This window comes from Ambystoma mexicanum, chromosome 2q (genome assembly GCF_040938575.1).
Source record: "Ambystoma mexicanum isolate Mex_15411 chromosome 2q, UKY_AmexF1_1, whole genome shotgun sequence".
Taxonomy (NCBI): Eukaryota; Metazoa; Chordata; class Amphibia; order Caudata; family Ambystomatidae; genus Ambystoma; species Ambystoma mexicanum.
The window spans coordinates 398,547,280-398,562,594 of NC_090924.1; the positions used below are offsets into that span (position 1 = coordinate 398,547,280).

The 15,315-nt window shown below is 50.1% G+C and overlaps 1 protein-coding gene across 1 annotated transcript in view; it reads left to right on the forward strand.

The window, feature by feature from the left end:
* Positions 1-15,315, forward strand: part of USP11 (ubiquitin specific peptidase 11) — a 2,050,211-nt gene that overhangs the window by 1,445,006 nt on the left and 589,890 nt on the right. Inside the window, exon 15 of the mRNA XM_069647415.1 lies at positions 829-1,194. Within this exon, the coding sequence (XP_069503516.1) occupies positions 829-1,194 (366 nt within the window). The remainder of the gene's footprint in view (positions 1-828; positions 1,195-15,315) is intronic.

Genomic DNA, 15,315 nt, shown 5'->3' on the forward strand with positions numbered 1-15,315 from the left:
ACACACATTCAACATAACTAACATCTGCAAACAACGAACACTTCCCCAACTGGGCCTTACCCCTCTGGATACAACAAACCAGTGCACACAATAAAACCTATGTAGGAAACAGATTTGCACAGGAATCCAGTTTCTCCTGGTTCCGCAAGTGTCAACTGAAGAACACATTGTCTCTCTTATTCCTCTTTCCTCACTAACCCTCCCCACTCTTTCTTACAGAGCCACGTGAGCGTCTGGAGACTATGCCAATGGTAACAGTGCACGGTATAAGACAACTTAACCCATATTGTCATTTAAGTACCGGTGGATGTGCCGCCACACTATCTCTGATTAGCTGTGCCCACTTTTATTACCACTGTGAATACCTTAAGGGGCTATGTAAGTCAGGGTAACACATGGTGTCGCTTTTACTGGGCAAGATTGGCAAGTATTGTAATCTATGGGGCAATGGGTTGAGGGACAGATTTGTCAGAAATGCAAACTTTCCAGGATTTTACTTCGTGCTTTTTCTGATTTAATGGCTCTACGGATTGCCTTTACTGTGCTTCTCTGGTGCTTTTCTTATTTTAGGGTTTGAAGGCAATCGATAAAAGGATTTAAAACAAGTGTACAATTAGGATCTTTTTTGTATTAGCTGTTCAACAAAATGGATACATTAAGAATTAAGCAAAGAACAGTTTATTAAATTGTGTGCACCCAAATAAATACTAACCATTTTCAAGCTTATCAAATTTGATGAATTGTGTTTTTTCACAATCCTTCCTTCTGATCACCTTGGCACTTCGCTATGGCTCACTGATTTTATTCTCCCCACACTCATTCTGTTAGGTGAGGATGATGGAAGCCCCCAGAGTACAACCACCACTCAAGACCAGGAAGCCAGTGGAAGCGGTGAGGCAGATGACAAGTCAGAGGCTTCAGAGCCTGATCTCATGTCTGGGCCATCCAATGGCGAGGCTGAAGAGGAAGAGGAAGATGGAAAGAGTGCCAGCTGCAGCAGCGGCAGTGGGGCAGTAGCCCGGCCTAGCCACACCATCAGCCCACCTAGCCCCAGCATGAACAGCCAGGCCAAACGAAAGTGCAGAGAGAGGCAGCGCCGGCGGAAACTACTCTTCACTCTTCAGACAGTCAACTCTAATGGCACCAGTGACCGTGGTGTCTACCAAGATGATGGGAACTCTGTCTCTTTTAGCTGTGAGTATGTGGGTTGCGCCGGATGTATCAGATATTCACTGCTATTACTTGCTGAGATTTTTCAAATGTATTTGTGAGCTAAAATGCCAATCATCCATGGTTTTTAAGTATGTTTCATTTCAATCACTCCCTAAAAGTAATCTGCAAAATTGAATGAAATGTATGAGAGGCAATAATAGCGATTGTGGTTATGGTTAATGTTTTGTTTATACATGAAGTGGTAATTTTGAGATGTATGTAACTGATGTCATTCAATGAATCCGCACGAAACTTGACAACAAAAATACGTGCCCAACTGCATTTTTTTGGACTTTATGAAGTTGCATCCAGGGGGCCATAGTTATAGGGTGGTGTCTTCATTAATGAGTATATCATTCATTTTCCAATCAAGGATGTTTGTTCTTTTTTACCAAAAATAAGCTAAACTTAGCGATTAGAGGGTGCCTTGGCCAACTTGGTGCTTCCCTTGGTTTGGTGAAAATCCATTGTTTTTTTTTTTTTTTTAAATTTTAAACTGAAAAGCTGCAATGTGCTTGGTAAAAAGGAAAAAAACGTAATTGGCTGATCGCGAATCTGACAAAAAGTTTGACTGGCTGGCTGCTCTACATAACCCCAAGCCCCCACCTGTCCGCAACTGACTTTGTAAAACTAGTTCATATTGGCTCCAATATGATATGATATGGCATTTATAATGCGTCCATACACAAGTGTTTCTAGGTGCGACGAGGCAAGGGAAGTGGAACAGAGGGAAGACAGACAGCGATCCTACTAGGCCAGGTGTCATTCAGATCGCGCAAGTGCATGGGAAGGGGGAAAAGTGCGATGGGGGAAGTGCAGTACATGGGATAAAGAATAATAACAAAAAGTAAAGTACGGCCACCTTGTGGCAAGTGTGAGGGTAAGTGCAGACGTCTGGTGTCAAGTGCTGGTGGTGGGACTGTAGGTCCAGAGACAGTCATGAGTGCAGGGGGTTTCCAGGAAGGTAGTGCAGGTGTCCGATTGGCGGTGGAGGGGACCTGGACCCGAGAACAGCGGGTGGCCAGCTAACCAGTGCAGGTTCAGCAAGGGAGAGGAGGAGAAAAAGCAGAAGCAAAGAGAAAGGTTTTGAGGTGCTTCCGGAACCAGAGATGGTTCTCCTCAAGTTTCAGTGAGGCAGGGAGGCTGTTCCTAAGGGAGGCCCCAGCCGAAGCGAGAAATCTACCACCAACTCGTTGCTTGGAGTAGTGACTGACCCTGAGGGAGTTGGAGGCGGATGAGCAAAGAACTCGAGAAGGAAGATATCTAGGAAGAGAGAGTTGAAGCTATTGAGGCCCCAGAAGGCCTTGTGGACAATGCACAAGGTTTTGAACTTAATCCTCGCAGCCACTGGGAGCCAGTGCAGAGATTTCAGTCCTGGAGAGATACGGTCCCTGGGCTTGAGGCCAAGGACATGTCTCGCAGTCCTGTTCTCGATAAGTTGCAGAGGGCGAGATCCTCGACCGGGGGTTCTTATAATTTGCCTCCACCATTCTAATAAATTCTGATCCCAGACTCATCCTCTCCATGCCTTGAAACAGGAACGACCACTCCACCCGATCAAACACTTTTTCAGCGTCAAGCGCTAAAAGTATCGCCGGAGTGGTAGTCTTTCGTGCCTTCTCCACTACATGGGCCAACCGCCTAATGTTGTCGGCCGTCTGTCTCCCTGCCACAAATCCAGACTGATCCTGATGAATCAATGCGGGTAAGTACCTCTTTGCCAATATTTTAGTGTACATTTTTGCCTCCGTGTTTATAAGTGCAATGGGACGATATGACGTGCACTCCTCAGGATCTTTGCCTGCCTTGTGTATAAGTGTTATCTTTGCCTCCTCTATTGAGGGGGTGATACTGCCTTGAGGCCTGAACGAGTTAAATAATTGTGTTAAGTAAGGGACCAAAAGGTGAGAGAAGAGGTTCTAGAACGACGCTGGGTAGCCATCCAGGGCCGTGGCTTTACCACGGGGGAGAGCCACTATGGTCGCCCTCACTTCATCTTCCGAAATAGCTTGCCCTATTTCTATCCCCTCGTCTCTAGACAGTCGTGGGAGGGGAGGGGCCCCCAGAAATTCCCTCTGAGGACCAGGCAAGGGACATTGTGGGGAGTATAATTCTTCGTAATCTCCGAAAGCCTCCCTTTTATCTCTTCTGTCCTGGTGAGTCTGACCCCTTCTTTACTCCTCATGGCCACTATGACCTTGCGTTCCCTGTCTCCTCTCAAGAGATGCGCCAGGAGCGAGTCTGCCTTGTTGGCTTTCGCGTAAAACTTTTGTCTAACCCCAAGCATAGCAGCCTCTGCCTTTTTAGTCCTTAAAATCCTCAATTGGCACTCGGCTGCCCTATACTCCTTGTATATTTTCCTACAAGGGTTATCGCCCAACCGCACCCTGGCAGCCTCAACTTCACTTTCCAACTGCGCTTCAAGCCCCCTTAGCTGCCTATTTCTTTCCGCTTGTAGGGCGATTAGCTCACCACTCAGAGTGGCTTTAAAAGCGTCCCATCTAATCTCGAGACTCGTGTCTACACTATTGTTCTGCTCGAAGTAACCTCGAATCTTACCTTCTATCTCCTCCCGCATCACCCGGTCCCTCAGAAGTGCCTCCGTAAATTTCCAGTTCCACACCCCGGTTCTGCGTCCCCCTAACCAAAGCTGCATCTGGACCACCTTATGATCCGCTCTCCCCATAGGGCCAACCTCTATTGACTCCACCCCCCCACCAAACTCGCAGACACCCAGATATGATCGATTCTAGATTGAGATCTGTGAACATCGGAGATGAATGTGAATCCCTCCTCCCCTCCCCTTAGTGCTCGCCATACGTCTCGTAAGCCTTCATCCTCCCATCGCTCCTTCAACCAAAACAACGCTACTGCACCCCCACCCCACCCCCTCCTCCTGCTGCGAGCCATCCCTACTTCTGTCCCATGCCAGGTTCAAGTCGCCCATCAAAATCACCTGCCCTCTAGCGAAATCCTGTAAAGTTCACAGAACCTCCCGCAAGAACTGATCCTGGCCCACGTTCGGGCCATACACCGAGGCTATTCTATAGGGTGACCTCCTGTGCTCCCCCCGTACCATGATATAGCTCCCATTCTTGTCCCGAAGGGTGTCGGTGACGCGGAAATCCATCCCCCTCCAGAACGCCAATGCCACTCCCCCGTTTTTTGTAGGGCCCGAAGCGAATAAAATCTACGAGAAACCATTCAACCTCAACCGACCTTGGTCCTTCCGCAGTAGGTGGGTTTCCTGAAGCGCCAACACATCAGGCCTGTGGGATCTGGTGAATTGCTCCAATTTTGACCGCTTGAGAGGGGAATTCAATCCCCTAACATTATGTGCTAGCCACTTGAAAGTCAAACCGGTATGCAGTGCGCTCCTCGGCATTGGCCCCCCTCCCCTCCACCGACACCGTCTTAATTACTTCCATCCTCCCCCAGCAGAGAGTATTCTGAGCCATTGCTTCCCCTTCACTGCTCGCCGCCTTACCCGTGATCCGTAAGAACGATGTTGGCCTATTGGGTGCTACAATCCCTTCCCCAAGCCGCCCTCCCTTCCCCACCCTGCATCCCCACCTTAGGGTGAGATCCCCCTCCTTCTCCCCTGCCCACTCAATCTATCCACCCCACTGCTCCACTGCTCCTTCCCCCCCACCCCCCCTGGCCTCATTGCCTTTACTGATCCCAGTATGTCGCACTCCTTCTCACCGAGCTCTTCTACCACCCTTCAGGGTCCACCACCCCTTGTGAATCGTACTCCAACTCATATACTGCTTTTTCCACCTGTTCCACCCTCTGCACCGGCCTCATCGCCCTCCCTCTGTGATCCGCCTTTGGCCCCTCTGCCTCCTTTCTGCCACTGTGGACCACTCCCACGGCCTCTCCTTTGGCCGATTACCAGTAGTTTACCCCCCCCCCCTTCCACCCAAGGGACCCTCCTCCAAATCAATCCCCAACATGTTAGCTCCTGGGTGGAGGTTATCCTTTTTTGACAACCTTCCCACTCAAATACAAGCCCAAAAGGAAATGTCCACCTGTAGCGTATTCCACGTTCATTTAAGACTTTCAGCACCAGCGCCATCTTCCTTCTCTTTATCAAGGTAACATTGGCCAAGTGTTGGTATAGAGCTATCTGCTGGCCTTTAAACACTATTGGCTCTTTTTTCCTTGCAGCTTGGAGCACCGCCTCCTTCTGTGCGTATCTACAGAAGGCGGCCAGCACATCCCTCAGCCTCAAGCCAGGACCCTTGGAAAGTCTTCCGACCCTGTGAACTCGGTCCAACTCAATGCAGTCCGGGCCACCCTCTCCCAGGATGTCTGCAAAGATGCCCTGAATTTTCTGCTTCAGATTCCTGTCCGAGATAGATTCCGGTAGCTGCTTCACTCTTATATTGATCCTCCGTGACCTGTTCTCGATGTCCTCCATCTGAATCTCCAGATTCTGGGTCGCCACGTTCAGGCGCTCTGGAGCCTCACTATTTGCCGTTGTTTCTTTTTCAACTTCTTGGAGCCCTCTTTCTAGAAGATCTGTCCTTTAACTGAGTTGTCTCATATCCCGCTTAATCTCACCCAGAGCCTTATTTAAGTCCGTCCGCACGAGCCTAAACTGTTCCTGAAATGTCTTAGCCAAATTGGTATGGAGCGCCTAGATTTTCCCCAGAAAATCTTGTCCATTAACCTGGGCCAGCTCCCATGCGCCCTCTATCGTGGCCCTTTCCTTCATCCCCTCGTTGCCTCTCACCGGATCTTCACCAAAGTCCTGCACAGGCCACATAGCGTGGAGGGTGCTTTGAGGGTCCCGAAGGCACTACAAAATCTTTCCACTTTTCCCTTTGTGTCGCGTGGCCATCAGCACAGACTAATTTTGATTGTGTGACGCCTGACTCCTGTCAATGCTCTTCCCCCCCCCCCCCACTAAGGATGTGCACCCACACGTGTCATCCACGAGAGCCAACATGCTCACTCGGCTCCACCTGCTGGCCTGCGTAGAAACGTGGTTTCTCCTTGACTTTCTACTTCCTTTGTAGCCCAAGGGTGCTGCTGTTATGGCCTTAATACTATCACCGCTGAGAGGCCCCCACTGGGGGGAGAAGGGGAACATCTGCCAAAGGAGTGACCAGTCACAAGTATGTAGCAGGCGGTACCTCACACCGCCTCAATAAGACTCAGTAGTGAGTCATACACTCAAAAGGGCAGTACATCGGGCGTCGTCCTAAAAAAAAAAGTCACCATTCGTTATGAGGCCGCCTCCTGGGATCAAGGTTCCTTCGGGCCTATGTGAACCCCTCTACCCGGGCCCCCATGGCCACCGAAGCAGAAGGGCCCACTCTCTCCGCCCACTTCACCTTCACCACTTACTGCGGTGTCCAGCGCAGGGGCGCTTCTTCTGCATTTCACAAGGGCCGCTCCACCGCTTCTCTCCCCTGCGCGCTTGCATGCAGACAGCAGTTCGGCTCCCTCGGAGCTCTCCCTCCACAGAGCCCTCCTCGTCACTCGATTCCGCGGGCGCCAAGATTCGCTGCCCGCGGCTAAGCGAGGCACCCAGCGGGCATCCGGGGCTCCCCCTTCACCACTCCACTCTCGTACTAGGAGGGACCGCCTCCCCACTGTCTCCCCGGGACTCCCGGGACGGGGGAATCCGCTCCACCAGCCGGCGAATCCCTCCACCGCTCCCGTAACCGCTGTAGCCGGTACCCCGGGGGTGCAACACTCTCCGTCCAGGGGCTCACGCAGCCTAGCACTTGTCGCAGCAGAGTCGCCCGGCCCCTCCTCCTCTGTCCGGACCTCGCGCCGAAGTGCCCGGCAATGCTGCTTCCTCCCCGATCTGCTCTGGCCGGGAAAAAGACTCCGCCGGGCACCGTTCTTCTTCCCCGCTCCTTAGCGTTCCCCCGCTGGGTGCTCGGGGTCCTACCACACTCCCTCACGGGTCGCCTAAGTACAGCGGGGTGGTGGACCGCAGTATTTACGTCCTTTGATCAGGAGCACACGGCAGGTACGGCTACCTCTTACCCACCGCCAGGGCTTTAAGTGGGCCGGGGCCTGCCGGGGCTGGGCCCCGGCAGGCTCTGAAATTTCGTTTTGAGGCGGGGCCCTGCCGGGGCCCACTAATCTCCCCTTGCAGCCCCAACCACTACACGAAAAGGCTTTTTTTCTACAGCCTGAAGCTCTCGCTCGTGTGCGAGAGCTTCAGGCTTCAGAAAAAAATGCCTTTCAGCCATAATGGTGGCGCCGCACCTGCGAGGCATCCCTTTAATCAAGGGATGCCTGTGGGCTGGCGCCACCATTATAGAGAAAACGTGAGGCCGCTGGAAGCAGAGGCCTTGCTTTCTAAATACTGAAGCTCCCGCGGATTCGCGGGAGTTTCAGTATTTAGGAAAAAGGCCTCTGCTTCCAGCGGCCTCACCCTTTCAACCTTAATGGTGACGCTGCCCCTCCCCAGCTGGCGAAGGGCAGCGCCACCATTAAGGCTGAATAGGCGAGGCGCTGTCCACTGCCAGGCAAGCCTATAGAAAACAAATGCAGAGATCAGCACCCTCTCCCCCATGGGAGAGGGTGCTGATCTCTACAAAAGGCTGCCTGGCAGGGGTGCCAGTAGCCCATTGAGCCGAGGCTTGTCAAGGGGGCGTGGCCTCACGGGCCAGCAGGACCCCCGCGGTTAGGCCACGCCCCCTCGATGAGCCCCGGCTCGATTTGTAGTGCCACTTAAGGCACTGCCCACCGCCATCTTGGGGCAGAGGGTTTCTTAAGAAGAGGGTGCACAAGGGAGTGCTTCAGGGGGGGGGGGGAGACTCCAGTGGTGAAGGAATGGTTGCAGAAGTCTGCCAGGGCAGGCGCCAGGGAGTCAATGTGGTCCTTGATGGTTTTGGAGGAGCAGGGGTGAACTTGATTTGACAAAACTTTCATAGATCGAACTTGTCTGGAAACCTCGTCCGGGTAGAACGGCGGGGGAGGGAGGGAGGCAGCGAAGGAGGGAGGAGAGGTGGCCGAAGAAGTGCCAGAGGAAGAGCAGGGCATGGAGGGAGGAAGAGAGGACAGAATGTCCTGAGTTTTAGAGATGAAGGCAGAATCCAGAGCCGTGCTGAGGGCTTGGGAAGGGAGAGGGGAGGTAGAGATTGCAGCAGGATTGGCCAGTTCCTTGCAGATTTTAAAGAGTTCAGCCGAGTTGCTGGATGCCACAGAGACACGGGTTTGGATGTGAACTCTCTTCTTGGTGCAGACAGAGACAGTATTGCCTTTGGAGCAGGCAGCAGGCCAGTTTGTCAGTGGATGTACCAGAATCACGCCATTGCCTCTCAGCCACCCTGCACTTGCGTTTAAGGGAGATGAGGTCTGAGTCGTACCAAGGGTTACACTTGGCTTTGGGCTTCAGGCGGATCCTCATGAAAGGGGCAAGAACATTGAGAGTATCAGATATAGCAAAGTGGAGCATGGAGAGTGCTGTCATGGTGTGAGTCAGCCAGGGGGACGAGAAAAGGTTGCAGCAAAAGCCTCATCTGACACACGCTTCATGGGTCGGATGACCGAGCAGGTGGGTGGTAGTGCTGGAGTTGGCTTGGCCTGGGGGTTAGAGAGGGTGAGATGGGAGGAAAGGAGAATGTGATCACTCCAGGAGAGAGGAGTGGTGAGAGAGATAGAAAGTGGAAGGTCTGAGGAGATCAGAACATCCAGAGTGTGCCCTGCAGAGTGAGTCGGGCCAGAGGGGAGAATAGTGAGAGAGAGAGTTGCAAAGGTCGCGAAAGAGTCCAGAGGAGGGACAGGAAGCATCCAGGTGGATGTTGAAATCTCCAAGAAGGAGGAGTTGAGTGGTCGAGACCAGGAGGTAGGAGGAGAGGTCTGCCAACTCTGAGAGGAAGGAGGAGATCTGACCAGGTGGCCGATAGATAGCCAGAAGGAGAGAGAGAGAGAGAGAGAGAGAGAGAGAAGAAGAAAAAAAAGTGTAGGCCTGCGTAGAAATGACAGAGGCAGGAATCCACTCAGGGAAGATCAGGGCTACACCCCCTCTGGAACAGTTGGACCTGGGCTCGGAGAGGATCTTGTAGCCATCAGGGAGGAGAGTGTCAAAGCTCGTGACAGAGCTGGCCGTAAACCATGTCTTGGTGAGACCGAGGACATCGAGGTCAAGTTCCTCCAGAAGGCGGCAGATGTCAGAGGAGTGTTTGACAGCAGAGCAAGAGTTAAGAGTGGGAATGTGGAGAAGGTTGCCGTCCTTGAAAGACTTCCGGGGAGGGGTACGAATCAGATGTACGCCCTGCAGAGGTGTAGAGGAAGCCTGAGTGGGGGCAGAAGAGGAAGGAGGGGAGGGCGAGGAAGGTGGGAGAGGGGACCGCAGGAGAAGAAAGGAAATTGATGAGACGCAGGAAGCGTCTATTGAAGAGAAGGTGGTTGGCCTGAGGGCCTTGGACCAAGACTGTGCCATTCACATAAACATCAATGATGATCTTATAGGAGAGGAAGGAGGTCAGGAGGGCCTCCCACAGGGTGCCAACATTAATGGAAGAAGAGAAAGGAGAGAGCACAGAGACCATATGAAGAGTCTATAGGTCTGGTGAGGTAACAACGAAGAGGATGTCAGTGAATGTTTGCCTGGAGGAGGCACTGGTTTAGGTGACAGCGATAAGGAGGCTTGGGTTGGAGACCAGGATGTTCTTTTTAAACTTCTTCCTACCAGATTTAGTGAGGAGAGCAGGATAGTCGATAGAGAAGCAGTTAGAAAAGATAGAGACGGAGAGCACCATAGAGTAGGTGGAAAGAGAGGGAGAGTGTGCGAAGGGGAGATTACTTTATATGCTATTGAAAAATGGCCTTTTGCAACTTTCTAGGGAATGTTTTCACTACAAGGTTGGAGAGGAATGACCCGATGGTTTGTAAAATGGCTTTTTTTTCCTTTTTCTTTTTTGTGCATAAAAAAATGGCACATTTTGGCAGTGGCAATCAATGTGGATCTGGTACGGATTCTGAGTGGTATTTGCCAGGGCTCCATGAATTTGGGTTCCTCACCTGGTTCATCCCCAACCAGGGGACATGTCTGACCTCTCGGAGCTCTGGATCTCAGTCCAAAGGTAGCGCTGAAAGGAAACACTGGGAGTAGGCCATTTTATTAAGGCCCCATGGACCCTGGACAAACTGTGAGGTATCGGACCTTATGGTGCCTTAACCCCCATCCACCTTGTATCTCTTTTTAGCGGTGTCATGCAACATATATAATGCTATTAGAGCACAGCATAGTTACTATTAAGACAAACTGTCTAAGAAGATTAAGAACATTATATTTCCCAATAACGTTTAAACCCTTTGAAGGACAATTACACAGTGAATTTTGGGGCCATCCTGCCCCCTAATTTTTCATGGACTGCTTTATTTTGTGAAAAGTGTTATTTGTATTGCATTTTGAACAGCTTTTGTTAGGGGTTTATTTTTTGGGGGAAAGGAAAACATGTTCTACCCATATCTCACTTTTTCTGCTTCGATTTTTGTGATTTTGTCCATGAGCCTACTTTTTAAGAAACACTAAAATAAGTTTGAAAATCCAGCTAGCTATTTCTGAAATGTTCAACTTGTAAGATTTACCTATTTCTCACGCATGCACTCAATGAATGTTAATTATCCATTTCAGTGGTACATATGAACAGTGGTTTGAAAGCTTTCTCATTTGGCAACTTTCCCTCCATAGTTCTATGGACCCCCAAACGTTTTGCTTTTGTTTTTGAACCTGTTCTGATTCTTTACAGGGAAGGTGAGGCCTTCAGCTTCACTCCCCTTGTCCTTTGTGCATTTTGTTATAGGGAGACTGATCAGTCCTTTAGACTATCATTACTGGGAAACGGTTTCCTTTTTGACTATTTACACTTGTAACTTTTGAACTTTGCACACAGCATATTACAATGCAGTGCAATGGAATACATTTGGATTACCCTAGTCTTTTACACTTGGGATTTTTGGTTCCGTTTATATGTGCCTAAAGACAAGGTGGTGGCACCAGATATATTTTTTACAATTTTTGTGTTCTTTCTAGTGTGCACATGCGCATTTACCTCATATGGCTACTAAACATGGCTCGTCCCCTAAAAAGGTCATGCCACAAGATTTGTTCACTTGTTCTTTAGCCATATTATTGTTTGCCAGCCTTCCTGGCTTGCCAGGCCAGGAAATCCCATATAAGGCCATGTACTTGCCCGGTAAAGGCCAAGCTCTTGCGGGCTAGTGATACCGGTGTGGGTGGCACCCAGGAACGGTGTGGGACTGGCTGGTCCCTCTCCACATTCGTGAAAGCACTGATGCAGACCTTGTCAGGGCACTTCACAAGACTGGGGAAGGCGAGTTAAAGCGATGGCCATCACACATAGGCGATGGCAGGTATTCTTCCAGTCCCTGTTCAAGACCTTTCAGAGCAGGATCCCTTGAAGCTGGGAGGCTGAAGTTCATCAGAAAGGCAACTTACACAACAAGCTGGTGACCCCCAAAGTTCTGACGACTGGATCCTCCAGCACATCGAGACTTGTTGGTACCACCAGTCTAAGGGTTGAACCACAGCACAGGGCCTTCGCAGAACAGGTAGTCCTCCAGGGCTTCACCGGGCCAGATTCAGGAAGGGATGCTGGGCCTCTTCAGGAGTCTTCTCCGGATCTTCAGCCGGCTGTTCTTCTACACAGGAATCTTGACTCCAACACTGATCTTCAGAAATGGCTGCATGAGTCCTCTTCTTATCCAATATCCACCGTGGAAGCAAGTCCAACCCGACCAAGGGAATGCAACATTCAATTTCACTCAGGTCCCACACAGAGTATCTGGCACCAGCACCCCCCCCCCCACACACCTATAGGAAGACCACTTTTTGGGTGGCTTATAACTTCGCTCCCCCTGGAGGAATCCTCACCAAACTTTGCAGAAAAGTATATGGCCCGCTCTGAATTTTTTCAGCAAGTTTGGTGAGGTTTCGTGCAGGGTGGGGGTGGGGAGGCAAAGTTATATGGGGGGACCCACATTTTTTTTTCCATAGACTGAATGGGCAAAAACATTGGGCACGGCTACAGCACAAACGGCTGGACGAATTTTAACCAAATTTGTGGCAGGAGCGGGGGCTTGGTTACGAAAGCGTGCTTTTGTGTTTGGAAATCCGACCAGTACTTTTGTTGCAAAGAACTGGAATGTACGTCTCGAAGAATTTGTGATATCTGGCTCCGCTCCGCGGACCCATTTCCCTGTTCGCTCTGCGGACAAAAGTCTCATTGGCTTGCAGTATGCCGTGATGTCGGCAAACATTGGACACGGCCGGTGGTTGGCTGGTCAAAGTTTTTGTGAAACGCCGCCATGGGGTATCGGAGAACAGTGCAGTGCCGAAAGGGACTGACAAACATACTTTAGCTCGTGCCGCGACCTCTTTGAATGGTGGCAGCGCAATTGCAGAAGGGGAGTGCATTGCACATGAAATGAACATTGTAAGATCGCCTGTACTGCGTTGTGTTGCATGTGGTAAGCCTGTAGCCCATTCGATGCACGGATGGAGGCCTTGCACCGATAACTGTGCCGTGGTTGCAATCAGGTTTCACATTGTTGCCTTCTGTGTGTAGTTCGTCAGCATTGTATACATTGTTGATTCCATCGGTGTGGTGATTGTTAGCACATCCTACAGTGTTTACTCCATGGCTGCAGCTAATTAAGAGAACAGTTCTGCAGTGTGTGCACTGGGTACACTGTTGGAATACTGTCAGTATAGAAGAGGGTAGGGTTGAGGTGCATCTTCTATGTGCTTGGATACTGCAGTGTGTGAATTGGGTGCAAAATTGAAATAGTATGTGCATAGAAGTGGATAGGTGTGAACTGCATATTTCATAGGCTTGGTTAGTGTCCATTGTGAGGAGTGCTGATTACTGTACTACACTATGAAGTATTGGTTTTGTGCACTGAATAGAGTGCTGGGATCAGGGCCACTGTTGCAAAAAAAAAATTGATTTGGTTGACAGTAACACCATTCTAGGTGAATGAAAGCGGGTAGGGGTGCCGGAGGCTGTGTTATGTCTGTATATTCTGCTAACTGTGGCATGTTTCTATGCATAGTTGTATTACAGTGCAGAGGTTGGGTAGCAGTGCTGGTGGCTGTTGTACGTGTATGGAGTGTGGTACTTAGTCACATGTTGCCATGCACGACTGCATTATGTTGCGTTGGGTGTGGGCAAGGCCTAGACTATTGGGTGCATGGCTAAAAGCCTTGCCCACACCCAACGCAGCAATGCAGTTTAGACTACATCTCTCTCTGGTCACCTTTACAGAATGGTTGTGGAGCACTTTTTAGACTTGATAGAGCACCAGAAGTCAGCTGACATGCATAGATTATTGGTTGCTTCAGTTGGCAGTAACACCATCGTATGTGAATGAAAGTGGGTAGGGGTACCGGAGGCTGTGTTAAGTTTGTAGAATCTGCTAAATGTTGCATGTTTATATGCATAGCTGTATAACGGTGCGGAGGTTGAGTAGGAGTGCTGGTGGCTGTGGTATGTGTGTGGATTGTGGTAGTTGGTGACATGTTGCCATGCATGGCTGGATTACTTTGTGGTGGATAGACTATTGGGTGCATGGCCAAAGGCTGTAGGGCATGCACCCGAAAGCCAAGGTCTTCACCACACCCACCGCAGCAATGCAGTTTTGACTGCATCTCTGATGGTGGCCACCTTTACAGAATGCTTGTGAAGCACATTCTACTCTTCATAGAGCACAAGATGTGAGCTGACATGCATATATTGTTGGTTCAATTGGTGTGGTCATTGTTAGAATATCCTACAGTTTTCGGTGTATGGCTGCAATGAAAAGTCCTGCAGTGTGCCCACTGGGTGCAGTGTTAGAACACTGTCCGTATAGAAGAGGGTAGGGTTGAAGTGAATCTTCTATGTGCTTGGATGCTCTATTTTGTGCAGCTTCCTGGCAGTAGGCCCAATGTTGTGAAGATTGTGTTGTTTGGTTGGCAGTGACACAATACTATGTGAATGGAAGTGGGTAGGGGTGGTGGAGGCAGTAGTATGTTTGTGGAATCTGCTAACTGTTATATGTTTCCATGATTCGCTGTGTTATGGTGCTGGGGTGGGGTAGAAGTGCCACTGGCTATGTGGATTGTGGTCTCTGCCCACATGTTAGCATGCATGGCTCCATTATGTTGTGCGGGGTGTGGGCAAGCAGTGTGCATGGTCAAAGGCGTGATGGGTGCCACTCTAGATGATTTTGGATGCTGAAATCGTGGACTCTTTTCCAGACCTTTGTACTGGAGGTGCTTTGGAAGCGCGCGACGTGTACTCTGTGTTCGACCGCAAATATGGATTGCTGTACAGAGGTGATAGTGTTGGATGCAGAGGTCTTGGATGTGATTGCTGCATGCGTGTGTGAATATTTCACAGTACTCAATGAGGGAGTGCTGAAAAAGAACAGTGGAGAGGGGAGAAGGACTGTCCCTGCTTTACTGGGGCATAGCCCTCGCTGTAGCTAGGAAATCGCATGTGCCACATCCTGTCATTCTGAGCATGGTGGGCATGCAAATGGAACTGTAGGGGAATATGTAATCAGGTGTCAAGGGTGTGCTTCACAGGAAGGGGCGGTACGACTTTTTCCCAATACTCTGTGTAATGAGGTTGGTAGAGATCGAGAGACGCACAGTGCTGATTGTGGGTGATAATTTTGTACAAGATCTGCACAGGTATGCCATGCAAAGAGGTGTTGCTGCTTATTTCGTGTTGGAAAGAGTGGATGCTTTGTGGGCTAGTCTCTATGCATGCAGTTTCCGGCAGGATGGTTCGCATTTGCAGATATGTGGCCTCTGTGGTTACTGTTCAAGTTGTCATGGTGCATTACGGACTTCTACATTTGGGTTACATGTCGTAGGGCCGTTTGGTCCATCACCTGAAGAAGTTGATGAATGTAGTGATGTGGATTTTTCCCACTGCCAAGGTCGTTTTCTCAACCATTCCACCAAGAGGAGTATGGGACCATGCTGGTGTAATTTGTCGCCAGCCAGAGCTCGGAAGGTGTCTTATAAACAGCAGGTCTGCATTTATGTGCACTGATGGGATGTTCTCCACCCACTATGAGTGCATGAAGTTGCAAAATATACACTGCTTCCATGCA